Here is a 27,505-nt window from a genome sequence, read left to right on the forward strand (position 1 = left end):
AGGAGTGCAATCAAGGGTGATTCAGCCTTCCGAGGTCAGTAAAATGACCCAGATCCCGGGTCTTCAAACTTGGCCCTTTTATGACTTGTGGATTTCAACTCCCAGAATTCCTCAGCCAGGCACACTGGCTGAGGAATTCTGGGAGTTGAAGTCCACAAGTCATAAAAGGGCCAAGTTTGAAGACTCCTGACCCAGATTATTGGGGACAATATGCTGACTCTGTAAACCGCTTAGAGAGGGCTATAAAACACTGTGAAGAGGTATATAAGCCTAAGTGCTATTATTATTGCTATTAAAGCACAGGATACATAAATAGGAACTATGCAAGGAATCTGGAAACTGATCTATATTAAAGAGAAAGAATTACCCAGGAATAAAAACCCATCCTGGAGGGGGAGAAAAAAAAACTATTGTGTTTATGAACCAATAGCTTGATCTTTTTCCTCTGAAAACTGAAAAAAGTTTTTAATAACTTTTTAAATCCTTCTAGATGTCCATTATCAATTGAATCAACCTTTTGACAATCTGAATGTTTGGAACACGGGAGGAAGGAAATTAGCGGCGGTGTCGGCATCTGACTCTTTTGCCCTCTGCAAGTTGCTCCTGCTCTTCCCGCGCGTCCCTTTTCAGACAGGCTCGCTCCGATCTCGAGGTCCAGCTGTTTCGTTGCGTTCCGGAATACTTTCCTGGGGCCGCCAAATCCCACCTTTCGGCGGGCAGCTGCGCCTTTAAGAAAAATGCTCCTTCCCCTTCCCTACAATCGAATCTCACCCAGATAAGGACCACCTTAGCAACCACCGGCCAATGGCGTCTCTTCGCGAAAGGGAAGCGGGAACGAGCCTCCCGAGGCATACCCAATCGGTAGCGGCGCGCGTGTGAAAGGTAAGGATTCTAAAGACCTCTTAACTCGCGAGATTGTTACACGAAGGCGCCGCTGCGTTACTTTCTTTCCTCCTCCGCTGATTTGTTCCTTGCTCTGCTCGCCGTCCTCTTCCCTTGCCAGACGAAGCAGAAGAGTTCCGCACATTCCGATTTTGTATTTTGACGGGCCTTCCTCAGCCTGGCCTGCCTACGTCCTGGCTATACAGTTTTCCTGCTCTCTAGATCCCGGAACGTGGCGAAATGTGCTCGGCTCTTGTAAAATGAATTCTCCGGAAAAGCATACATCGGACGGGTGACCAAGTGGTACTTGCAACATTTTGCAGCAGACATTTATTCGGATTCAGTCAGCCTTCGTCAGTAGAGCCAGAACTTGGGGAAAACCAGATCTTCGGAAGCTGCAGGCTTCTCCTTTCTGCATTAGAATGTCTGCCTGTCTCGCATTCTTGATTAAGTCCCATCAAGCCGTTCACAACTCGCAGTGATGCCGAAGATCGATTCTCTTCTAGATGATCCTTCTTCAGCTTTTTGGTCTCCCGGTGGTGGATTTCACCTTGTTGCTGGTGGCCACCTTCCAACTTTCCTTGCGTCCGAAGAGCCAGGTCTTCACATAGACTAGTGTGTAAAATGCAATAGTTTGAACCTGATTATTTGTAGCTCAAGAGAAAATTCTGCATTGATTCTTCGCAATAGGCTTTTCTAAATCCCCACAGGCATAGTGGGTCCTCTTCTTTGGCAAAGACTCAAAACCACAACGCCTGGTCAAAATAGACACTTCTTTGTAAATACTGGGTTTACATTGGTTTCCTTAATATAATTAACAAAGTCTGTAGTTTTTGCATATCAGGACTTGATATTTTATTTTTAGTCCCCCACATGTTAACTTTTAATGCTCCTCTATAGACTTAATTTTCTGAAACACCCATTCAAAGATATTTCCCATTTAAAAAGTAAAGATTTATCTGGCTATCCAGAATTTACTTGGGAGCTGTCTTTCATAATCAAACATGTGGATTCTGCTTGGGAGGGGGGAAGGTTTCTTAGCTCTTCATGGTTCCTGTGTTGTACATCAAAAGGTAGCTTGTTCCCATATTTTAATATAATGATTCTGTTATATGAGACAAGTAAAAATAGAATTCCAAGGCAAGAGGTTTCCTTAAAGAACATATTTATTGGCTACAAAGTATCGGCACACTCAAAAGTGAAACCAAGACTGGAGTTCCCTCCCAAAGGTTACAATGTTACAAAGTTGAATTGCTCACCCAAGCACTATGTCACTAATCACATTCCCCAATAAACTACTTTGGCTGGCTTTCTAACTGAAGGCTCAGCCATCCAAAACCCAGGCAGCAATGACTTTGGTTCCCACAGGACAATATATTGTTTAGTCTAACCTTAAAATCACTCATTTCCCCCCCTCCCATTCCTGTTGCAACCGAAAACAAAGCAGAAATGGCTTCAGCCAAGATCGTTGCAGCGCTGACACCTGTTTGAGCTGATGTAGTTCTAAAGGATGAGTTAATCATTTTTCCTCTTTCCTACAGAGGTCTGCATAGCCATATATAAAAGGGAGAGAATCAGGAAGGGCTTTCATGGCCCATCCTTGAAAAGTCATGGAAAGAGAACTGCTATTGGCTCCTATAACAGCTCTGGAGATTGTGGGAGATCATCTTATAGCAGGTGAATATTTTACTTTTTCTACAATGGGGGACTAGAATCCCCACTTTTTTCCCATTTCTTGGTGATATGGTACATTGTCAGATGGGCCAAATATGAAGCCTGCTAATTCAGGGTTAACGACCATTTCGCTGTAGGTTGGTTTTAGAGTCAGTTTTCTGCTAAGCCAGACCAAGATCATTCTCCAAACCAAGCGGAAGCTGACAAAATATAATGGCCTGTGATTAAAGCCTAAAACAAGAGGGAAAGCAAATAGAAATCCTGCTTAGGATCAGTAAGAAATATGAAATACATTAATAGAATTCATAGGAATTTGGCAAATATTGTATATTTATGTGGATGGGCAATTCTGGGAAAAGAGACAGGTATTTTGATAGCAGATGAAATATGCTGACTTGGCCTTCTGGTGTTCATCTTCCTTTAGGAGAAGGACCCAGCATAGGTGTCTATAGTTTGGAGCCTGATGCCAGCCCATCAGCAAGATGCTCCAAGCAGGTCCTTCGGAACTATACTGTCCATGGTATTAAGGAGCAGCGGAGTTTGAGTCCCAGAGATAACAAATCCTCAACCCTGGCTATCTTTGGAGGCAAAAGCTTTGTGGTTGTAAAGCTCAGCTTCCAGAACAGCTCAGTGGAACTCAGTGAAGTCTTTCCTTTCTGTGAGCTGCACGACTGGATCTGGGACCTGCAGTGGATGGAAGGCAGGATTGAGATGTCCAGCAGTGTAGCTGTGGCCTTGGGACACAATTCAGTGGCACTATATGACTGCATCAGCCAGAGGGTTCTCCAAGAAGTGCACTGCCAAGAGAAGTGTATCCTCTATTCTGCCCTCTTGGTAGGGAGCTGCTGGGAGACGTTGGTTCTGGTGGCTGGCACAGTCTTTCATCAGTTGGTGATCTGGTGTGTGGCTGACCAGACAGATGACACAGGAAGAATAAAGCCCCACAGCAGGATCAGTGGACACAGCGGTGTCATCTTCAGCATTTGCTTCCTGGAGAGCAAAGGCATCCTGGCCTCTGCCTCTGATGACAGGAGTGTGCGACTCTGGAGCATCGGTGACCTCAGAACACCTCCTGCTCTGGTCCCATGCTTGCTGATGTGCTACGGGCACCAGTCCAGAGTCTGGTCAGTAAGACTGCTAAGGGACTACATCATCAGCATTGGTGAGGATTCAGCCTGTCTTGCGTGGAACTATCGGGGCAAGATTGTCCACAACTTCAAAGGACACAAGGGCCAAGGACTCCGGGCAGTGGCTGTGGATGAGGAGCGAGACTGGGTGTTTACAGGAGGAACTGATTCGGGCATTAGACACTGGTGCCTCAAGGAAAGAAGCACCACTAGAAACCGGCTCTGGCAGCTGAATTTTCCTTCCACTGACAGAAAAGGATCCCCCAGGGCAGTAAAACTGGTGGATGTAAACCATCTGCTGGTGATGACTGATGCCGGGGCTGTCTATTCCTGTGACTTGGCTTCTGAAGCTTGGGCATTGCTCCTGGAGGATGCTGCTTATCAGTCTTACAGTCTCTTAGAAGTGTCCAAGCTTGCCACTGGAGGCATTCTCTGTGCCATGGGCAATTTGTCAGGGCAGGTGAAAGTTTTTCCGTTCAGCAGTCCTGCACAAAGCAAGGAGTTAAACCTCTTTGAAGGGAAAGTGCACACTTTGACTTGGGCCACCGATCCAAACCAGAACCCCAATACGTGCAGCCTCTTTGCCTCGGGCCCAGCTGGGGCTTTATTGTGGCTGGAGGTCTCTTGGCACCTATTTGAGAGAATAACTGTGGTGGTAAAGCAATGTTTCCTCCTGCCAGCCTGCAAGCAGCGATGGCACACCTGCATTGCTTTTTTGCCCCAGGGAGAATTTCTGCTTTGTGGCGACCGCAGAGGCTCTCTTATGATGTTTGCCTGCAAGCCAACTCTGGGAGTGGAAAAAGCAAAAGGGGGAGGCGAACCTGGCAGCTCTACTTCAGAGATCATCTGTACCTTGCCTGGATTTTCCTTCCCTATTGGAAGTGGAGAGCCCCACGCTGAGAGGCCCATTTCTCTGCTTTTCGGGCTTCATGGGAAACAGGGGGTGACCTCTGTAACCTGCCACAGTGGCTTTATTTACAGCACAGGGAGAGATAGCTGCTATCGCCAGCTGCAAGTGCAGGATCAGCAGCTCCAAATGCTGAGGAAGCAAAAGCCGTGCAAAGACCTAGAATGGCTGGAAGACCTACGCTTTGGCCCTGATGGGAACCTGAGGGTGCTCGGCTTCCATGCTACCCACTTTGTAATTTGGAGTGCCAGCAGCAGTGAGAGGCTCCTCTGCATTCCCTGCGGAGGTGGGCACCGCTCCTGGAGCTATGCCCATTGCCTTTCCATGGAGACCTTTGCGTATATCAAATCTGGGGAAATTTGGTTGTACCAAAATAAAGCCTCCAGTGGGCAGCGGATCCTGAAAGCAGCTCTGCATGGCAGGGGGTTGACATGTGTGTGTCACATTGGTACCCTGGAAACCTCTGGGCGAGAAAGAATCAGCATTCTTGCCACAGGAAGTGAGGATAATACGGTGAACATTCTCGCTTTTAACGTGCAAACTCGCACGGTGACCCAGCTAGCGGCTCTTGGCGACCACATCTCCAGTATAAGAGCTCTGACTGTGGTCCAAAACGGCATTAGTCAGCCTGAGAGGGAAAAGATCTCCGTGATGCTTTTTTCAGCTGGGGGGCGAGCCCAAATTGAGTGTTATCGATTAACGCTCGGCCCTAAGCCTGGTTCCAGCAGCAGTGTAGCCTGTCAGCTGGTTCACGTCGCATCGCATCGCCTCGATGAGCATTGGGATTACAAGAAGAATAAGCACAAACTCATCAAGATGGATCCAGAAACCAGGTAGAAATAAATGGTCTTTCCCTATAACTGTATATTAAGACAACCTGAACTGGTGCTATGACTGATCCCCATCTACAAAGTATAAAACCTTGTTTAGCTTTGAGTCTAGGCTGTTGATTCTCTTTGTCATCAGCTCCTTCAATACTTGTATATGTAGTACAAGTGATCCTCATTTAATGATTGGTTGCAACTGTTTGACATTATAATGGGAAAGGTATTTATGACCCAATTTCAATGTTCCGACAGACACACATCTGCACAGACATACACATATACAGAGTGACATGATTTCATTTTGGGCACTTGGCAACTGGCTTGCATTTTTGACCATTTGCAGTTCACAGGATTGTAATTTTTGGTGTTTTTGCCCATTTGCAAAGTTTACCACCAGCTTCCGACATAAGCTCATTGGATAAAATGGACTGATTTAATGACTGCTACAAAAATGTTGTAAAATGGAGCATGGTCATGTGTTGACCTGCTTAATGGCTGTAACGATTTAGAACTATAATCTAGGCTCAGTTACAGTCGTAAGTCAAGATTTGCCTGTATTCATTTCTAATTGTCCTCCAGTGTAATTTTCATGACCATTTGGTTTTTTGCTTTTTTCACAAATCAGTCAGGTATTGCCTATAATAATAACTGATCTATAGAAGCTTCATCAGTTAAGGGGCAAAACCTATTGAGACTCTAGAAGTTGCATCAAAGCATCAAAACCACTGTGAGGTTTTCAACCTGCTTTGTGGTTTGTCTAAAATCTTGCACACCTCAAAAAATTGATTACTTAAATTGTCAGCAGAATTCTGCAAAATTGAATTTTGTCAGCAAACTTCTACAAAGTTGGAGGGGTATCTATAGAATACACACACCCACACACACACACACGTATTGAACATAGGGGAATCATCAGTATTTCATGAATAATCTTAAAACTGGTTTGAAAGGATATGAAAAGGGTCATATGATTTTTTTTTTACCAAAATGTCTGAACATAAAGCTTTCTCCTCCATATTTAAATCTTTGAAGGATGGAATGGCCCTGTATTCTCTGGAAATAGTAATATTTTAACACAGAAATGTGTGCATACCTTGATTTTGCAGTTCCTCGATAGAACTTATGACCATGCAGTTGCAACATACTGTCTGGAAAAATCTGGGAGCCAAAGTTCACACATCTTAAAATTCCTGGAAAACACTGGCCTAGACTGCTAGAGCAGACTTTTGTTCCAATTGTGGTATAGTATGTTTAGTGTGTGTCCAGTAAAGAGAACTGGTGAATCTATGATAGATACCAGACAGCAAGCAGCATGCTATTTTTTAGCTTGCATATGCATGTCTTCTTCTGTTCTGGAATACAAAGCTGACAGCAAATGAAACCCCCTGGAAGAAGTGACTGACTTGTGTGTTCCAGGTACATGTCTGTGGTGGTGCTTGCTAGGATAGAAGAGGCGGAATTGCCCGGTCCCTTGTGTTTCCTCGCTGCTGCTTGTAGTGATGGATCTGTCCGGTAAGGAAAATAATTCTGCTCCTCTTGTTGGGGATTGGGATGGATGGAATGGGCTTTGCTTGTCAGAGCAAATATAACCCAGAGATGGGGGAAGTAGGGCAAAAAAAGACAAAGTGGGGCAGATGCTGTTTACTATGAAGCCTTTTCCCCACATTCAGGCAGGAAATAGGAACAGTCTTAGATATTTAAAGAAGTTATTAGAACAGCCCATCTCACAGCAGTGACTCTAGGTGGTGTGCAAAGATTAAAATATCACGACAGTATAAATGCATGATACTTCAGGTTAAATAACCTTCCAAATAAAACTGCATCACCGATCGAATTCATCTAATTATCTCTCCCAAAGCCTGGAGAATCAGCCACTCTTCAAAGCCTTACAATAAGCTAACAGGAGCAGGGCCATCTGGATGTAAGATGGTTAAGGCTAAAACGTGATAAACAGTTGTAGGAACTGGGTATGTCTAGTTTAACAAAAAGAAGGACTAGGGCAGAGGCAGGCAACCTTGGCTCTTTTATGACTTGTGGACTTCAACTCCCAGAATTCCTGAGCCAGCCATGCTGAGGGGAAAGGGAGAGGTTTCCATGCTGAGCCATGCTGGCTCAGGAATGCTGGGAGTTGAAGTCCACGAGTCATAAAAGAGCCAAGGTTGCCTACCCCTGCACTAGGGTAACATGATAGCAGTCTTCTAATATTTGAGAGGCTGTCAGAAAGAAGAGGGGGGACAACCTATTCTCCAAGGCATCTGAGGGCAAGACAAGAATGGATGGAAACTTATCAGCAAGATCCAGCTTAGAACTAAGGAGAAATTTCCTGACAGTGAGAACAATTAACCAGTAGAACTGCTTGCCTTCAGAAGTCGTGGGTGCAGTGTCACTGGAAGTTTTCAAGAGGAGGTTGGACAGCCATATGTCTGGAATAGTATAGGGTCTCCTGCTTGGGCAGGGGATTGTACTAGAAGACCTCCAGGGTCCCTTCCAATTCTATTATTCTGTATCTCTGGGGTATTGGGGGGGGGTGTTTGCAGTTCCAGAGCTATAGAGAAAGCATGGCTCTGGAATCCAACAAAATGGTGTTGTTTGGTGAAAGAGACCTGGAACATGCCCTTCTTGATAGACCTGGTGGGGCAGGCAGAAACAGTGAGAGATTGCAAATTGCCATGTTAGGCTTTATAGATGGTGACCTTGAACTGGATTCAGAAGCCTACTTGGAGTCAGCTTAGCTCACAGAGCAGCAGCGTTATATCAGCATATCAAGAGAAACCCTGAAGAAACTGTGAGCTCTGTGTCCATTTAAGTGCCTGCTTTCCTTCTTTGGTAGACTGTTCCTGTTGCTTGAGAGTGCCAAGAAGTTGTGTCTTATAGCAGAATCCTTTCACCATCAGCACTGTGTCCTGAAGGTCGAGGCATTTGCCTACAAGATGGCTAGTGGGAGAAGGTAGGAAGAGCGGAGCAACGGCATGTGAGTGCATCTCCCTTGGCCAGGAGATGCTTGCATGAAGTTTGTTTGGAGCAGAGAATCAGACTGGAGAACTGCAAGAACTAATTTTAGGAATACCTCTTTCTTTTATAGGAGACACTTTATGGGCAGTGCAGCCACTGATGGGAGCATTGCATTTTGGGATGTTACTGCTGCCCTCGGCCATATTGCAGCAATAGTAAAGACAGGAGACATTCAGATGAAACCTCTAGGTAGGTGTCTTTTAGGTGCAGCCTAAAAAACGCCAGTGCATCCCTTGTCTTGTAAAGCTTCTCAGTTGGGGTTTCTGTTCATCTGAAGATACAGCTGGGCATTTGGATTGTGTTCAACTATTTCTCTCAATCTTGGGCCCTTTCAGCGTACTAGCTGTTTCTCATAATCCTACTTGTCAGGGAGTTGCGCAACCGGTGCCCAAATGGAGTCAGAGACGCTGACATGAATTTGTAGTTTTATATAAATAAATATATTTTATATTTACATATACAGCAAACAAGATAGTCAGGCACTTCACTACATCATGAGGTAAATCATGGGTGTCAAACTGCCGGCCCACGGGCTGTTTGCATCATGCAGAGGCCATGCCCACCCCAGCTCCGGCAATGCTAAAAAAGTCACGATACATCGCGACATGTCACGTGATGCAATGAGTTTAACACCCGTGAGGTAAATTGTCAGGTAAATTACAGAACAGCATATAGAGCACACAAAAGAAAAAAGGCCAGAAAAAGGGAAACTCCCATTTCTCATCCAGCAACCAATCATAACATAGAACAGATTGCTTCATGCAGGAGTCCACACCCTCCAACTATCAACTACAACTGGGTGTTCTGGCCTATTTTACACTTTACTGTTTCAGCTATTAAATTAAATATCTTAAGACTACACCACCTTTCCAATTAAAAAAAAAGTGCACAAGGAGCCAACAGTAAATTCTCTGCACAAAAATAACCAGCACCTCTGTTCTTTTCCAGCCCTGGAATCTCCAGTCCTGGCCATTCAGGCTCACAGCTGCGGTGTGAACAGCCTCCACATCCAGAAAACAGCCGAGAGACGCTTCGTAGTGATTAGTGGCAGTGACGACGGATCCATCTCTGTCCATGTTATTGATGCGAAGGCTGAAAGCGCTGTGGGCCAGGAGACCGCAGCCAGGGCTGGCATCCAAGTGGTCAGAAAAGTATCGAGGCTTTGCGCTCACGCAGCTCACGTGACAGGAGTGAGGCTCTTCCACCTGAACTTCCTCCTTTCTGTGTCAGCGGACCAACGCTTGACCCTCTGGAGTCTCTGCGAGGACAGCTTATCTTTCGTAGGGAGCAAATTCTGCCACGTGGCTGATGTGGCCGATCTGGAGTGTTGGGAAACCGAAGGGCACAGTTATCGCAGTGTGATCTGTGGTCAGGGGTTGGAAATCCTTTCCTGGAGGCTGGATGTGCAAGGCAGAGAAATAACAGGTGGGATCTGAAACAGCTTTATTTCACTGAAGTTCATAAAATGAAGGAGGACAACAGCAGGCATCAAAAGGAATTCTGCTCATAACATCATTTGTAGCAGGGTGAAAGGCGTTGTTGTCCTAATTGCACAAACCATCTGAGAGGGTTTGGATCTCAGGTCCTGAGAAGACTGCCTCACCCACTTCACAGGGCTGTTGTTGTGGGGAAAGTAGGAGGAGGAAGGTGTGTTGGATTTGTTCACTGCCTTGAGTTATTTGTAAAAACAATAAAGGCGGGAAATAAATAAATAAATAAATAATAGGCATTCTAGGGCAGCAGGACTTCCAGGGGCAGGAGAGATGAGTACCATGTGTGTGGGGTGTGTGTGTGTGTGTGTGTATTCCCCCCCCCCCGAACTCCAGTTTAGAACAAGTGGTTCCCAGAACTAAGGACTTTTGCCCTTCCCCATATATGCTAGACCAGGGGTAGGCAACCTTGGCTCTTTTATGACTTGTGGACTTCAACTCCCAGAATTCCTGAGCCAGCCTGGCTCAGCATGGAAACCTCTCCATTTCTCCTCAGCATGGCTGGCTCAGGAATTCTGGGAGTTGAAGTCCACAAGTCATAAAAGAGCCAAGGTTGCCTACCCCTGTGCTAGACTATCTCCATTAAGCCCCATACTCCAAGTTAGGATTCTTCTTTCATCAGTTTCTTTAGCCCTGGCATTTGTTGGGATACTGGGTAAATGATAAGACCTATGCTGGGTAGCATCTTTCAGACCTAGACTTATAATCCAGCATTTCATTCCTGGCTTGACTGTGGTTATGGATTCTCCAGAGCAAGATGCATATTTCATGACACAGCACAGTTATACCCAGACTCCTTTGGTCCACTTGGAACTAGCATAGGCAGCAGAATAATAACTTGATCTCTCCGTTGAAAAACACTTAATTTTGCAGAGTCTTCCACACCTTACAGATGCTACTAACTAATCCGGGATGCTACATTTCAATTCAATTCAGGTCCAGCCACAATTTGCTCCTGAACAAAATTAGGTTATCAAGAGATAGTATCCGTGGGAGTAATTGGTAGTTCCCTTCAGTGGGTCAGTCTATGGCTCGCAGCTCACCTTGCCTACAGCAAGTATCATTACTTACCCAGGTTGTATTGTAATGGCAAGTGTGACTTCTTCCTTTGGGAAGTGCCAGAACCAAACAAGAAATCACCTGCTGCTGAAAGAAGCAAGTGGACAAGCTAGCTGGAAAAGACAGGGAAATCCCTAGTACGCAATGTGATTTTATCTTATCCAAATCTTATCCAGGAGACCAAGGCAGCACATTTGGCATGTTCTCCCATTCTTCTCACAACAGTTACTGTTGTGGGACTATAACCAAATCAAGGTACTTATCTGATTCAAGTCCAGCGCTTTATTACTTAACCATAAAAGAAAAGTAGAGGAGAAAAATAATTTGGATCAGCTCAAAATTTAGTCCTCGAAGTCTAACAGATCTATCTAAGATCGATCTATCTAAGATTGGCTAGAATGCAAATCACTCATTGGTCTGAGGAAACAGTGGCAGTAACTAATGTCTAACGTTGACCACATTTCCCCAAAGAAGATGCCAAACTCGCTGCCCTAGACAAAGAACTGTGATATCAATTAATCAATACTAGCTGATGGGCACAAAAAATGCCATTATGCGATGGGCACATTAGGAAAAAAAGTATGAAATAAAAGTGGATAGCACACATTTTATTGCATTACTTTGTTCTCCTTATAATGCTATGGTTTGTGAGAGCTGATGCTGAGCAGTCTGTCTCTGCTGATATAATCTCAACCTTCTTTCCCTTGTCTTTTCATAAGCCATAGACCAGGGGTTCTCAACCGTGGCAACTTTAAGACTTGTGGACTTCAACTCCCAGAATTCCTCAGCCAGCAAAGCTGGCTGAGTAATTCTGGGAATTGAAGTCCACAAGTCTTAAAGTTGCCAAGGTTGAGAACCCCTGCCATAGACCAATACTTTGAATCTGAGCCTTGGTTCACCTTCTGATGTTTAGATAAAATGAGTACAACAGCACAGAAAAGCTTGTACAGAGAACCCTCGAAGAACTGTAGTCACAGATTTCCAGGTGTCTGCATTATTTTATTTACACATTCTTGCCCTGTTACTGGTATCAGTTTTTATTGCATGAAAATAAATGTTTCCGATTTAAGAAAAGAATTTAAAAACTTGTAAGTAAACAGTCATTTGCATCCATCAGTTTTATATTCATTTGGCGTAAGGATTCTTAACACTGTTTAAACCCAGTGCAGTCTGAAACAAACTTCAGAAAAAAAGAATACTTGCCTCTTTCTCTGTTCCATGACTGGAATTCATTATTTCCCAAGAATTTCAGAATCATTTCAGAGGAAATTTACATGTCCTGTTTTTATTGATTCAGAGCATTCATTTCAGCAACAAAATATGTATACTAAGTAGTTGTTCATTGGTCAGTTCAGTGTAACATTTCCACACTCTAGTCTCCCTCATAGGAATGTGCCCTCCATTTCCTCTTCACCAAAGGGAGGCTGATGCAGTTCCCAAGCACAGGTCTGAGACCAACCTAATCAGATCTGATTTAGAGGAGGTAGATGGAAGGTGGCCAGGGCACTGTGGAACACTTCCCTCACGGCTCTCATCAGCTGCAGGCGGGCAAACATCTGGCTGAATAAATGGGGACGTGGTTCCTGTGGGAGGCAGAAGGACTGTAATGATCAACAAATACAGCTTTCTTGTGTGTGAAGTTGAGGCTGGGAAAAAAAGGGATGAAATCCTTTCTTGTTCTCTCTTTCCTTTCTTTCTGTGGCTGTGTTTGGAAAAGATACATTTCACCATCCAGAAATGAGATACACAATACACAGCCATCATTGGGGGAAATTTCATTTTTAGTAACCAGTAAGAAGAAACTTTTGTGCTATGGGACTTCCCAATGTTATGAGACCTTTGGCCAACAGGAAGGGGAAATGCTATTGGAGTATAACATTGGCACTGCTGTCATCGCATCAAAGAAAAGGATTCTCACATGTAACAATTCGCTTGTAAAAATGGTAAAGGCAGCAGAAATCTTACCATTGCTTTAAGAAAAGCTTCTAGTTTTCATATAATGTTGTGGGGACAATGTGAAGAACAAATCTAAGCCTTTTGTCCTCAAAATTCTATCAGCTTCATTAGAATATTTGTAAAATATATTTATCAGTTGTTGTTTTTCTTGAGTATATTACATTTTTAGTAAATCTGGCCCACAGCCTGGGGTATTGTTGGGTAGTCTCCCACCTAAATTATGAACCAGCCTGTGGCTGTTTGGATTTTTTTTTCCAAGATCAATGCTGTCACCAACTGCCACACTTAGTACTGGAGGGCTCTTTCTCGTAGCCATTAATATTTGTTCCTTCAATCTTTGAATCAGCAAAAAAAATGCAGTCATAATTTGCTGTGCCCTGATAACTGAGCTTTGATTGCCTCCAAATAATACTAAAAACACATGGCCATACAATATCCCTTTTGATAGAAGAAAAATGTTTAATACACTAACAGGACAAAATCATCAATAAATCTCTATTGGTCAGAATTTCCACTTCTCTATTTTTTAACATAAAGGTTTGCCATTCTTTGAAAAGCCACTCTACACCTGTTGAACAACAGGTCTTGCAGTCTTCCAAAAGACTGGAATACCACCGTATATAAGGAGCTCACTGTATATACGAAGCCCACCAGAATATTGCTCTGCAAAGAGCAGATGACCCACATTACACGGGCAAATGCTTCCAGCTGTCCAGCAGTGAACCTAAAATCTCAATGAAGGACAACATCAGGAGAGGACGTGTCCATAGACCATAGATACTGAGGAGATGACATCACCCAGATTGTTCATGAAGTGTCATAGACCATTTGTATGCCAAGACAAATCTATTGCGAAAAAATTCTAAACTCAACTTTAAAACTGGAAGAGCTAAGGATGAATTCAGCCTTCCTCCATCGTGGGTTGGAAATGAGATAAAAGGAGTTTATCTTATAAACAATTTGTAGGAGTCTTCAAGCTATAGTTAACAGGACTTATAAGTCAGGTTAAATTATTCATAGTGCTTTAAGTCTCTTAATTGACTTACAGTAACTCATTATTTTTTTCTATTTACTATAATGAGAGGCATTAAATGGTGCCTTTTGGACTTACATTCTGAATGTTATGTATCTTCATATCCTTTCTAGAGCACTTACCCCTAGAATGTGCACTCGGTTGTAGTAGGAACTGAAATCCCTGCTTAGCTGAATCAGGAACTTACAAATCTATAACAAAAGCAAGACAATCACATTTCTCTTAGTGCAAATACCTTGGGAGAATGAAGGTTGCTGCCAGTTGGTGTCTAGGAGTTGATTAAACATTTCTCCAAAACTGCTATCTGAGACTAAATCAGATGCAATCTAATGCCCACCGTAGGAATTTAATAACTATCCCAATCAAAGCAGCCTCTCAAGTGAAAAAAATATCTCCCCTGTCTGGAGTCTGAACTTCAGCAGCAATTCATGTTTGAGGTTTGGCATAACATGCCAAAATTATTCCCCGACACATTGAAAAAATAAAAAAAGATGAAGGAAGAGAAAGGAATTACAACATTTTGCCATGCAATGTCCCAGCTTACCGCCTGCGTGCTAACTGTTATTCTTATCCCACCACTGGGGAGCAGGAACTGCATTATCTGGGTCAAGACTTCCTGGAAAGGCAGGATACTGTTGAATAACAAAAGCCATTCCCCCTAGGAAAAACACAGAGGCTTGGGTTTGTCCAACAGAATTCATTCCAAATGCTATTTCCATATTCCATATTCTAGCAGGTAGAAGCATCAACCTGGCTTCATTGGGCTCATTATTGAATAGGATGGGGAGAGTGGAAACCATGATTCCCTCCCAAAATATTTGTTCTTCCCATGTTTGAATAAAGTACTGGATCACCAATCTTTCTCTCAACACTCAGCTTAAGCACGAGAATGGAGGAAAAGAGTGGGGTGTCATAAGGCGGTATTGCACATGTGCTATGGGGAAGGAAGGCAGGAAGGAAGGAAGGAAGGAAGGAAGGAAGGAAGGAAGGAAGGAAGGAAGGAAGGAAGGAAGGAAGGAAGGAAAGAAGGAAGGAAAAAAAATCTGTTCCAAATTGCAAAGTAGGAGGGAAATGATCTTTTTATGTTTAAACATTTATAGTATACAAATGAGGGAAATGATCAACCAAGGAGACTCCACTTCAGCAGCCAACGTCTGTGAGATAGATGTTCCCTCTTACTGTGATATACACAACAAACTAGAACAGTGGTTCTCAACCTGTGGGTCAGGACCCCATTTGGGGTCGAACGACCATTTCACGGGGGTCGCCAAACAAGGCTGTCCGCCATTTTTTCCCCCTTTTCTTTGGCAATGCCCCTGGCACCCGATAATGTATAAGTGGTTGGGGGTCACCATAACATGGGGAACTGTATTATGGGGTCGCGGCATTACAAAGGTTGAGAACCACTAAACTAGAAGATCATATACACTGATCATGGAAGGCAAATGACTGGGACCTATTTTTTTATTGGGGAATTAGGTAAAACAACCTCCTATCCTGAAAATGAAGTTTTCATTTCCAACACATTGTATTCTTCAACTGAATCCAGAGAAGTCTCCAGGTCTGGGTCTTTGTAATTCTTTGCTCACCTCTTCCCTGAGAGAGGAGTAGTTCAGTTCAGAAGATTGGGGAAAGACTGGATACAGACCTAAATTGGATGGCAGATATTACTTACCACAGTAAACAAGAAATGTAATAAGATTAGTCAGAGTTGAAAACAAAATTAGTTAATGCACTGTAGTGGCACAGTGGAAGATTGGTGAGGACCTGCTAGTATGATCCACTCTTTCCTTATGTATCTATAAGATAAATACTCTAACAAGTAATTGCAAATTGTGTGCAACTTAGCAAGCTTTCTATTACAAACTCCTCCACTTGCACACTTAAAATTTCTTACAAGCATTGCAGATTGCCTGACTGTATTGCAAACCACTCTATATTTATACTGCTGTACGTAAACAATTAAGATAAAGAGGCGATGAGTTCTGTTATAAATATTATCACAAGTATGAACATCTTTAACAGAGGCTGAATTATCTGGTTCCCAACTTTTAGCAAGATATCTTAATACCATATATTCCGCCGTATAAGGCGACCCGGCGTATAAGACGACCCCCGTCTTTAGCGCCGAGTCACATGCCTAGAAAGTCGTCTTATACGCCAGAAACTACCATTATTTCCGGTGTATAAGACGACTCGGCGTATAAGACGACCCCCAACTTCGGCGCCGATTTTAACGCTTGCGAAAGTCATCTTATACCCTGGAAAGTACGGTAGTCATTCCTAGGAGTTGTCTTCTTGTCTAGAGATCCTGTTATATTTAAAATATCCCTGGCAGTGAATCACCTGTTTAAATTACGACTGAGACACTGATCAAATGTACCACTAAGCCATATCCAGGTGTTATTTTTTTATACTCCTTACCTCTTAAGAAAAGGACAAAAAGTCCCCACACTCTTTAAACCTCAGTGACATCTCAAAGACTCAGGAAAACAACTCACAACAGACGGTTCAAGAGAGTTCATCCACTGCCATTTCTTGGTGGTCAGCAAGCTGAAGAGACAGTGACTAGTATATAGATATTCCTTGAGTTTTCACTGAAACTGAGTTTGGAATTATAGTGGTCGTTAAGTAGATCAATGTGACCATGACTGATTTTATGACCTTTTTGGCAGCAGACATTAAGCAAATGCAGCATTCATTGAATCCATTATATCCAATGATATAATTATGATTACGTGACTGCGGGTTGCTGCAAACGGTTGCCAAGTGCCCAAAATGCAATCACGTGACCATGTAGAGGGTGCAGCCATTAGAACTGAAATTACGTTGTAAGTATCTTTTGAGGGGTCTTTGGTAACTTTGGTCACTAAGCTACCTACCGGTCATTAAGCAAGAAATACTGTATCTTTTTTCTTAAATGTTCTCAATATTTATTCAATCACTTTCTTTTTAGTATTTTATCCTGCTTGGAGCCAAATCTTAGAAACACATAGAGCAGAACATCTAATGCAGTGGTGGCAAACTTTTTAGAGAGCGAGTGCCCAAACTGCAACCCAAAACCCACTTATGCATCGCCGGGTGCCAGGTGGGCGTGGCCACTGAGTGGGTGTGGCCACCGAGCCATCAGCTCGTGCTCACTTGCTCGTTCACTCGCTGTCCGCTCCGACTTGTGCTCGCTCTCTCGCTATCTGCAGCAAATGCTGCTTCCGCCAAAAGTTGCTCCTTTTATAGCCTCTCGCCTGTTCCCAGACTGAGGATGTGCGGAGAGGAAGAGGGAACAGCTCGGCCCAGCAATGGCTCGCGTGCCACCAGAGATAGCTCCATGTGCCGCCTGTGGCACACGTGCCATAGGTTCGCCACCACGGATCTAATGCAAAACTCTTTCAAAATGATGCAAAGACCAGGCCAGGCCGAAACATGGATGAATCCAGCATACAAGCCAACAAGACTTTCACCTTCTTCTACTGATCTCTGGTATGTGTCAAAGAGCGTGGCAAGTCGAGCGCAATTATACATCACAAAAGCTCCGCCTTTGGTCCCCTTCGTAGAGATATTGCTTTCTTCCACGTCCAAGAAAACCTGAGGGGGCAAAAATAATTTCTGTTGGCAAGGAAGTAATCCCATTGCCAATGAGATCCTGAATTCTGCCCCCATAATCTTGCCCACAGATTACCCTAAAACAGTGGTTCTCAACCTATGGGTCGGGACCCCATTTGGGGTCAAACGACCATTTCATAGGGGTCGCCAAACAACGCAGTCCGCCATTTTTTCCCCCCTTTTCCTTGGCTGTGCTACTCCCTTTTATTCTATTGGCTTTTGAAAGCCAATACAATACACTCTCTTGAATAGAGTCTAATTCTATTGGCTTTCAAAAGCCAATAGGAATTGTCCAGGCTGTTTCTGCCCTGCTGAGCTCGCCAAAAGTCCCATTCTGCAAACGGTGCTGCACCAGTTGAGTAGTCCTCGACTTACGACCGGTTGAGTAGTCCTCGACTTACGACCGGTTGAGTATCCTCGACTTACAACCGGTTGGGGGTCGCGGCATTAAAAAGGTTGAGAACCACTGCCCTAAAACAAGGGTCCACTGTGAGAAATGAATTAAAAGAAAATACTGTAGTCATGGTTCACAGTTGATGAAGATTAAGTTCTCATCAGACTGAAGAAGCTACTTGGATGAGCAGGCAAAAAGTTTCAAATCAACAAGAAAAAAAGTCCAGTTGTCATGATTCAACTTCCAGACACGATTCTCAGAATTTTCTACTTTAGGCCCAGAGAAGATCCCACCAAGGAGAAGATCCCACCAAGGATCCTATCAAGGAAGACTTGAAGTTTCAGTGTCTTACCCTCAATTCTACCATACCTACAGTATGCAAACTACTGGTTGGGCTCTGCTGCATTAAGGCACCAATCAATCTATATAAAAAGCTGTTCTTATTCAGCCTTTTCCCTTCTGGTGACTCCAACTATGTTGGAACTGAAGCTCCCAGAATGCCTTGTCTGGTTGGGGAAGGCCAATTACACATCCAGCAGCCTGAAGTAATTGCTAAAATTGCTCTTTGCCAAGAAGTGACATTGCATTGAGTCACTTGCTCTCCCCCCCCCAAATTCATCAACCTGTGACAGCAATCTCTGTTCAATGCTCCATATACCACTGCCTTCCCCCTTGTGGATCCTCTAGATGTTATGAATGTTATTTCCCATGATCCCATATATAGCATGAGAACAAAAACGTTTCTATCCAGAAAACTTTAAGATAGGAAAAGCTACTAGGGTAAATATCATTCCTTTTCCTCATAATTCATGTTCAGTTTCATCTGGAATATAGGAATATAAACAAGTCCACTAATCTTATAATTTCCATGCCAACAAATTCTGTATACAACATAATTATGCAAATTTAGGTAAGTTTATGACCACATGTTGTGTTTATAATCCAGCACTCTTATTCTAAATACGAATGTGTGTGTTTTCCAAAATTATTCTACCTTTCAATAGCACAAAAATCTTATTATTTCTACTCACTGCTTACCTGATTCTGATGAACTATACTCAGCATGTCAAATCGGATAGCAGCTGACGTCAGTATGCTGATTACTTTGGTCCACGAGGCATCTGCAAGAAAGGGCAGAAAAAATTCATCACAAATGAAAAAAAAAAAAAACACACCCTTCTATGGAACGTAACCCTCAATAATTTATTTTATTAATTAATTAAATTTATATACTACAATCTCACCAAAGTCAACTGAGGATCTAGAAGGGGAAGGCTTTGATTTCTTTCTGAAGTTGAATGTAAAAACTAAAAAATTCAACAAGACTCATAAGGAAGTATTTCAAGCAGTTGGAGAAATTGAAAGTATGACTGGCAAGGTCTAGGTCAGGGATAGGCAACCTTGGCTCTTTTATGACTCGTGGACTTCAACTCCCAGAATTCCTGAGCCAGCATAAAAGAGCCAAGGTTGCCAATCCCTGGTCTAGGTTCAAGACAACATATAGCCATGGAAGAGTTAACAGAACTAAAATGTTGGATGTGGTAGATAGAGCAGAACAATCACAATTTAGAAGAAGAACCCTGACAGGAATGCTCCTGGTCCCTCCTCACCACGAAGCAACAAGGCAAATGAGTACAAAAATTTGTGTTTGTAATGCTTAAGCCAGGGGTCCTCAACCTTGGCAACTTTAAGACTTGTGGACTTCAACTCCCAGAATTCCTCAGCCAGCAAAGGTTGAGGACCCCTGGCTTAAGCAGTTAATGAATAGGTTAACAGAGTCTCTCTATATAATGTGTTCTTTTGAGCCTTTCATTGCTGCATAAAAGTCCAAAGTTCATATCGGGAACAGAAGCACACTGGATAAATTTGGGCCCAAAAAACATTCTCTCAGCACACTTCAATTCCTCACAGAATTGCTATGAGGATAATATATTGGTGTCCATTCTCTCCTGGAAAAAAGCTGAGACATAAATCTAACAAATCAAATAAATAATACATTTTTCCCCTTGCACTAGTGGCGAATATCTGTAGCTACAGATATTTTCCCTTGTTCTCACTGAAACAAGTTACCATCCACCAAGAAGATACATCACCATTATTCTCATGGGTGACACATCTTAGTTTCCCCAAAGGAGCACAATAAAATGAGAGGGAAATGATGATTATATATAGCAGGATGAACAATTACCTTTAGAGAGATCTCCGTATTTCAGCACTGAAGCTTTATACATCTGGGAGTGTCGTAGTCTACAAGTTAGAAACAACAAGCTGAAAAACCATGTATGTTTCTTCATCTGCCTACAATATCACTGCTGCTATTTTCAAAACAGTAAATTTATTATGAAGTATCCTTCTGTTTACTGAAAGGTTAACTCTTCTTCTTCTACAATAGTTAAAAAACAGGGCTTAAGAATTCTCCCAGGAAGAATTGCCCTTCCTTCAAGTATTCATTTCATAGCGGTCCAACTCTTCCTTTATTTTATGTTCTACTGTAACAATCTAGAGTTGCTAAGACACATGGAAATAGAAAAAAAAAGTACAACCAGAGTAATGTAATGCACCTCAGCCCTGGACCAGTTCCTTTCACCTACTTATTCTAAATGGGGTGGGTGGGACTATTAGGCCCAACTAGCTGTCTGACGGTGTTTTCCAGACCAGGGCTCTCTAGCTGGCTCTGATACAGGCAGCTCAAAACTGATGCTGCCATTCACCTTGTCTAAGTTCTGTGATCTAAGAGGAGCCTTCCCAAGATGTCCCCACCAAGGCCTCTTTTAAGATATTTTCTCAGACCAGGCACGTGTTTCTCTTTTACCAAAATACTGAAACATTTATGTTCAAGGGGAAAGAGTATTTTTCTTTTATTTATTCTCTCTTTTGATTATTGGCTGCCAAAGTTGATGTGAGGGAAAACCGTTACTTCCTCAGGAAGAAGTCTTTACATGCTGCTTACACATTAACTCCCGCCCTTTTTGGTTGGCTCTGCCAAAAGTTTCAGTGTGAAATGAGGAAAGGACAGAATTCTACCCACAGACAGGACTATCCTGCTAGCTCAAGGCTACTAAACCTGTCTTTCCATTTCTAGGAGCCTTCTCGGGGACTCTAATGGACAAGAACGTTACAAGTTTACACAAATCAGGCAAGATCAACCGATAGTAAAACCGGGGGGGGGGGGTTGCTCGGCTTGTTGAGCTGCTGTGACACGCCTTACTTTCTGGAATATCCAAGTAAAAGTGTTATCAGCAGCTTGTTCAAGAAAGAAAAGAGGTCCTTCTCAAAGGAAAAGAGACGTAAGTGGAATTAAGGGACACTGTGCTGAAATCATGAGAGAGAACAGGGACTTACTGGTAGTACTGAAAAGCATTCATGCAAGAATCAGTGCAGGTAATTTTCACAGGCCCACAGACAAGGTGTTTCTAAGGAATAAAAAATACCAACCGCCAATCACAAGCAATCTCCTGACATAATTTCCTTTCCATCATTAAACTGCTTTTCACTTTTTATGAAAGGATGTTAGCATTTAACAGAGGAATGGGTGTTTGGGGGGTAGATAAGATACCTGGACTGTTTAGCAAAAGTCACAGAGGAGGGTTGCTGGAATGGGCTGAGCATGAGACGTGGGACAGGGTAGCTTTAGTAATGGCAAAAAGAAGCATGTCGTCTTTTTTTAAGGCCATCCAATCGAGTGGGGAAAGTCTGGCTGTACTGTATACAGCATATCCTTCCCAAAAGTAAGTTTGGGATAGTGGCTAAGGCAACAGGCCAGAAACAGGGCGTCTGAGAGTTCTAGTTCCACTTTAGGCACAATGCCAGTTGAAGATTGGGCCAACCACTCTCTTCTAGCCATTGGAAGAAGAAGGCAAAGGCAAACCACTGATGAAAGTCTTGCCAAGATAACTGCAGTAACTTGTACAGGAAGTCATCAGGAGTCAATATTGATTTGAAAGCACCCCAAAATAAATAGTAATAATAATAATAAAAAACCCTTCCCAGATGACACACCATTCCATACCTGGTGAGTTGTGAAAGATAGTGGCTGTGTTACTAATCTCCACAATAGATCTACTTTCTGCTGCTGGAATGCCTCCTCATTGTTCACAATATGCACAATGCTACAGCAAACCCCTGGCACAGCCTCCTGGAGAAGAACAGCAGTTCCCAAGAGAGTCATAGACAGGTAAGACTGCTATTTCCACCCACCAGGAGCCAAATCTTTGTCAATCTACTCACTGTGCATTGCCGGGCCACACGCTGGAGCTCAGCCACCTGGTACAACTTCTCTTCTGTTACTGAAACCCGAAAGGAGATTACCAAGAGGACACTCAGGCTGAAATCACTATGTATATGTATCCTGGAGGTCTTGCTTCATGGACTGTTTACCCCGAATCATATGGAGTTGAAATGCTCTGTGGCTCTAACCAGTGCTTTTTTTGTAAAAAAAAAAAAAAAAAAAAAGGTGCCGGAACTCACACATGCCATACAACTCGCCTTGCCTACCCTACAAGGTTCCATCCAAAAAAGATGCCAGAACTCCGTTTTGGGCATTCTATGACAAAAAAAGCCCTGGCTCTAACTATAACCCTTTCCCTTGTATAACATCCATCTGGACAATAAACAGTAGAGCAGGACCGGATTTAGCACACAATAAAAAAGTAAAAAATAGGGCTTTCTCAGCCACCATGTTCCAGTTATGGAACTCAGACCCCAAAGAGAAATAACTTTACAATTTAAAATCTTCTCAATCATTCAGCATTTGAAAAATAGTAAATACCGCAGGAACAGACTGTCTTTCGGGTTGCCAGTCCCTCCCCTTTTTTAATAAATATTGTTTTACTTGCTTTGTTTGTTGTTCCTGAGCATTATTATTTTCTTGTGATGGTTTAACACTGTATATATTGCTGTTCTGTAAGCTTTCTGGAAGGAAATGCAGTATGCCACTAAAATCAAATTGAATCGGTAATAGGGTTCCAAATCCTACAAGTCATCATTTCTGCCTGAATGTGCCATCCATACTATTAAGGTGTTCATAGCAACCTATTTTGCACGATTTTTGCATAAGGATGGATATAATAATGCTATTTGTCTATATTCATCATGCAGAAAATCTATCTATATGGTTGCTAGGAGTCAAAAAATAACTTGATGGCATATAATCAATCAATTAATCAGTCAGTCCATATATTATCTGAAAGAATATCAACCACTTACCAAGAAAGACATCCAAGTTGGGGTCATAGCCTTCCAGTCCCTCCTGCTTCTCCAGGAACTCTTTCAAGTGCAGTTTACATACAATTTCATCCTGGTCCGCCTGGATAATTGTGGTATATGGACACTGGCAAAGGGTTTCTTTCAAGGCCAGAATGTCCTCAGGAACTCGAGAGGCTTCTGACCCAGAAGGCCAATCAACTTGTATCTGATGCAAGAATTGATGGATTTCCTCATTGACAAAAGCTGGAACCAGTTGCACGTCTATTCTGTTTGTGCAAAACAAACAAAGGAATTCTACAGCAAACAAACCCAATCATTGAGTTCATGCCACTGCTAATATAAACTACAGAAAATCCTCTGAAAAATGATACCAGTGCTAAAATACTAGAGAGAGATTGAAGGGCCATGAGACAATGAAAGTGCACCTAATTTGCATCTCATAAATCTCTTTGACAACCAAAAATGAAAGGACTTTAAGGAGTAGGAAAGTCATACATGTTTTTAGAGCCTGAGCTGTAAAGTGATTGACAATAAAGGCTCATTCCATGCACTAACCCTTGAGCTTGGAGCAGGCCGGCCAAGTGGTCAGTGACCAGGATGGCCCTCAGGTGACCCAGACTGAGTGACTTCAGGTCTTTTAGCCCACGCAGGGGCACACAGTTGAGGATGATGCAGTGTCCCTGGGAGGTCAAAGGAGGCTTTGTATATACCGGAAGAGCTGTCAGAACCTGCTCAAAGATGGTTGGTCTATCCAATTGCACAGTCAATCCAGCTGGAACAGTTTGACAGCTGTGAATGGGAGGCATTCCTGGGCACTTCAGTGAAAGTATACTCTCAACAATGTCTTTGGGAACCTAGTACAATATAAAACATAAAAGACAAACAGATTTGACTTCCTTCTGATGCTTGTTGTTTAAAAACAGAAACAAAGCACGTCACACCTTAGAAATGAAGATATTCTCACTTTAAAGCTCCAGAATGAACCACAACAATGGCAATGTAGATGAGGGCTACATTCTCTTATGAAACCAGAAGAAAATAAATTAATTCTATTTCCATTATACAAGCCATAACATATGTTGTTAAGAAATACATTTGAATTTTGGATTTCCAGTGGATGGAAGAATTAAGTGTAAAGTGTAAAAAAAAGTGGGGATGATGACTGAGGCAAAGATTGAAGAATCACTGAGTAGACAGATTCTTCCAACCTCTCCGAATAAAGAGGGGATGGGAAGATTACCCACATGTATTCCAGATGGCTGGTCCTCGTGAGGAGACCACAAGACAGCAGTCTCTGACAGGTACTGCAGGCCACTTTGGCTGACTGTGTTCAGCAGGTCAGTGGTTCAAATCTCACCGGCTCAAGGTTGACTCAGCCTTCCATCCTTCCGGGGTAGGTAAAATGAGGACCCAGATTGTTGGGGGCAATGTAAATATATATATACATTGCTTACTGGTGTACACCGCTTAGAGAGTGCTTGTACTTAAAGTGGTATATAAATCTCATAAATAAATAAATAAATAAATAAACACAGCAGAGCTTTTAAAAAGGATATTGGGTTAGCTAATCTCACTTTTTTATTACCCAATGTTCTAATATTTCTGCATCAGGCAAAGTTTGTTTTATATTTGTCATTCCTTCATTAACATCTGTTGGACATAATCTATCCATAGAAGTAGACAACATTGCTGACATTTCTTACATTATAGCTACAATTTCTGGTCCCATTCTTAAAAAACCTCCTGGAATATTTGTGTAATTTTGAAAATCCCTGTAATCAAAAACCAAATGCAACTTTTTCTCTCTTTTCCTTTTCTGCCTGGAGTTTTTAATCCCCTCTAGTGCCCAATTAATGAAATTATAAAATCTCAAATTTCTGTAGATAAATCAATTTGGTTCCCATGAAAAGCTATTTATTTATTTCCAAAATCTCTAAACTAGTAAAATTATCAGTATTTCAGATTTGTCTGTACTCTTAATTCATTTATAACTGTCTTGGATCAAAGTCTTGTTTAGTTTTTTGCTGTTTATTTTCAATTCTTTCAACTCTTATGGTTAATTTATTTTAGTTCAAAAAAGAAGGTGGCTTTTCAAACTTGTCATTCTGAAAATCTCTGATAGCTTTAAGATAATTAAATAGGCAATTTCTTTCTATTCTCTGAGTTTAGTTTACATTTGCTTTTATTATTGTAATTAAATTGTGTGTTTGTGTACTGCTGAATTTCTGTTTTTGTTATGTGTTTCCATCCCTTCCATGTTGTAGTAGTAGTAGTAAAGTAAAGTTGGAAGGGAGCTTGGAGGTCATCTAGTCCAACCCCCTGCTCAGGCAGGAAACCCTATACCATTTCGGACAAATGGCTGTCCAGTCTGTTCTTAAAAATCTCCAGTGTTGGAGCATTCACAGCTTCTGGAGGCAGGTTGTTCCACTGGTTAATTGTTCTGTCAGGAAGTTTCTCCTTAGTTCTAGGTTGCTTCTCTCCTTGCTTAGTTTCCACCCGTTGTTCTCAAAGCTTCTGTTCTGTAAACTTTTGAGACTCTTGTAGAATGGGCTATGTTCACACAAAGCAGTATGTTCCATCTCATCATTGAATTAACCAACTGTCGATTCACATATTACATTGAACCATAACCTAACAAGACTGTATTTGCTAAACCATAAAAGCAGAATCGAGGTTAACACTTAGTATGTCATGGAAATACAGCCCATTTGGATAGGATATGATTCAGTGTACTATATGAGCCAAGAAAATGGTTAATAATTAAACATGTGAAGATTGGTAGATATATAACCAACCTGGTTAAGAGTTTTAGGCTTCATTAATAGCATTTTTAAAGTTGATATTAGTAGTTTTTACATGGAAGTCTAGGCCTCTTTTCTAACTTCAGGAAAATGTTTTTTTCTTCTTCTTAGCCAATGCCATTTCTTTTGATATTATGAGAACTTCTCAACACTAAATGGTAGAATATGTTCTGAAAATCCTTGAATACATTAGCAAGTTTTAGGAAAAATACAAACCCAGCTGGGAAAGAGTAACTTATCTCATAAATTTGGCACCTGTGGAATGTCATCTGGAATAATTGTTTTTCTACTATTCAAAACTCACAGGGAATCAAGGAATCAATGCCTTTCATTATTTGACCACTTGCTTTCTGACGTTTATCACACATACCAAATATATCTATCATTTGTTTCCTTATCCTATAAAGACTTGACCTCCCCCCCCACCTCCCCTAAATAAATGCTTTTTGCTGGGCTTGAATAATTTGCTGGTTCATATTTTCAGGTGGGCAAAGACACCTCTTTGCAAAAATCTCTCAAACTGAGGGTTCAATTATCAGCTCCGTGCCAAACTCAAGAGCGCCTAAGTTTTGAGGCAACACAGCTACTACCTTTGCAATAAGGCAGCACTAATTTATTTCTGTGTTCCTCGGGGATGATTTTTCAACTCCCAATCTAGCCTACAGCCCCGAGGTTTCCTGATGGCCTCCCATCCATGCATTAGGTCGCATTGTTTCGCCTTTGGACGACCGGGCATGGTCGGGCAGGTGCAACTACGTAACTCATTCGCACGTCAACTAATAACCGTTCCAGCTTTTTTTCTCCTACTGGTCAGCCAGCCAGCCGGCCCGCCCCTCTCCCTTCAATGTCCCGCCCATTTTAGCCACGCCCTCACCTGTGCGTTCGCGAAGATGGCCCTCAGAGCGGCCCTGGGGGCCAGGAAGTCCCGGCTCCGTAAATTTCGGGCGCTGCTCTCTTTGAACCAAACGGAGGCACCAGCTCCATCTCCGGCCTTTCCTCTTAGAATGGCGTTGAATGCCGCCAAGGCCTCTGACACACGCAGTCGGCCGTCGGCTGTCTCCATAGCGACAGAGGGGGGAAAAAACACTCTACAACAGTCTTCATGAGGGCAGCAACTGAGGGGGTTTCCTTGCACGAGCTTGACGGAAGTGACGTTGGGAAAGAAAAGTCAGGAAAAAAAATCTGTATAGAACGGGGTGTTTTGCCACTTCTCACCAGTGTACTTCGAAAGTGGGTTTGGAGTTACTGCGTTTACTTTTGCATGTAATTTTTAAATAGACTAACAGTACGCAATTTCGTACTGTTTTTCTTTCTCTTTGGAAGATACTAAGTCGTGCTGCTTCTTAAGACTAATGCAATGTTTCTCAACTTTGGCGGCTTTCAGATGTGTGGCTAGGGAATTCTGGGAGTTGAAGTCCAAACATCTGAGAGCAGCCAAGTTTGAGTCACATAGGACTAACGTATGTCTGAAACCTGTATATTATACGGTATGAGCCCTGAAAATACAGGTCAGGCGTTTATGGGCTTTGCTGCATTAT

The 27,505-nt window shown here is 42.5% G+C and overlaps 2 protein-coding genes across 5 annotated transcripts; one reads left to right on the top strand and one right to left on the bottom strand.

Moving 5' to 3' along the window:
• The first annotated feature begins 270 nt into the window (after window positions 1-270).
• On the top strand, window positions 271-11,818 carry WDR6 (WD repeat domain 6). 4 transcript variants are annotated; one of them, XM_039326567.1, is made up of 7 exons: window positions 271-882; window positions 2,424-2,559; window positions 2,981-5,423; window positions 6,834-6,929; window positions 8,248-8,364; window positions 8,500-8,618; window positions 9,378-11,818. In XM_039326567.1, the coding sequence occupies exons 2-7, from the start codon at window positions 2,493-2,495 to the stop codon at window positions 9,863-9,865; spliced, it is 3,330 nt and encodes a 1,109-aa protein (XP_039182501.1). In that variant the 5' UTR covers window positions 271-882; window positions 2,424-2,492; the 3' UTR covers window positions 9,866-11,818. The 4 variants fall into 4 exon arrangements, with proteins under 4 accessions (XP_039182501.1, XP_039182502.1, XP_039182503.1 ...); XM_039326568.1 differs by lacking the exon at window positions 271-882 and adding an exon at window positions 1,348-1,497; XM_039326569.1 differs by lacking the exon at window positions 271-882 and adding an exon at window positions 1,371-1,481.
• A 263-nt stretch (window positions 11,819-12,081) lies between these two features.
• DALRD3 (DALR anticodon binding domain containing 3) lies at window positions 12,082-27,113 on the bottom strand. Its single transcript, XM_039326571.1, has 13 exons — window positions 26,842-27,113; window positions 23,722-24,020; window positions 23,167-23,432; window positions 22,189-22,247; window positions 21,971-22,096; window positions 21,304-21,374; window positions 20,150-20,208; window positions 19,000-19,082; window positions 17,426-17,549; window positions 15,557-15,615; window positions 14,512-14,625; window positions 14,090-14,158; window positions 12,082-12,561 (listed from the first exon to the last, which is right to left on the bottom strand). Exons 1-13 carry the CDS (start codon window positions 27,028-27,030, stop codon window positions 12,442-12,444), a joined length of 1,638 nt encoding a protein of 545 aa, XP_039182505.1. The 5' UTR covers window positions 27,031-27,113; the 3' UTR covers window positions 12,082-12,441.
• Window positions 27,114-27,505: the final 392 nt, after the last annotated feature.

Source organism: Crotalus tigris, unplaced genomic scaffold (assembly GCF_016545835.1).
Source record: "Crotalus tigris isolate CLP2741 ecotype Arizona unplaced genomic scaffold, ASM1654583v1 scf7180000024342.5246164, whole genome shotgun sequence".
Classification (NCBI taxonomy): domain Eukaryota; kingdom Metazoa; phylum Chordata; class Lepidosauria; order Squamata; family Viperidae; genus Crotalus; species Crotalus tigris.

What these genes read in the sequence shown, in the direction of transcription:
- WDR6 (XM_039326567.1), top strand. Translation starts at nt 2,493, where the DNA reads ATGGAAAGAGAACTGCTATTGGCTCCTATAACAGCTCTGGAGATTGTG. An exon ending in TGTAGTGATGGATCTGTCCG is followed by an intron (nt 6,930 to 8,247) that starts GTAAGGAAAATA and finishes CTTCTTTGGTAG; the next exon opens with ACTGTTCCTGTTGCTTGAGA. An exon ending in CATTCAGATGAAACCTCTAG is followed by an intron (nt 8,619 to 9,377) that starts GTAGGTGTCTTT and finishes GTTCTTTTCCAG; the next exon opens with CCCTGGAATCTCCAGTCCTG.
- DALRD3 (XM_039326571.1), bottom strand. Translation starts at nt 27,030, where the DNA reads ATGGAGACAGCCGACGGCCGACTGCGTGTGTCAGAGGCCTTGGCGGCA. An exon ending in GTGTGGCCCGGCAATGCACA is followed by an intron (nt 22,097 to 22,188) that starts GTGAGTAGATTG and finishes GTTCTTCTCCAG; the next exon opens with GAGGCTGTGCCAGGGGTTTG. An exon ending in GTATAGTTCATCAGAATCAG is followed by an intron (nt 17,550 to 18,999) that starts GTAAGCAGTGAG and finishes TTGCCCCCTCAG; the next exon opens with GTTTTCTTGGACGTGGAAGA.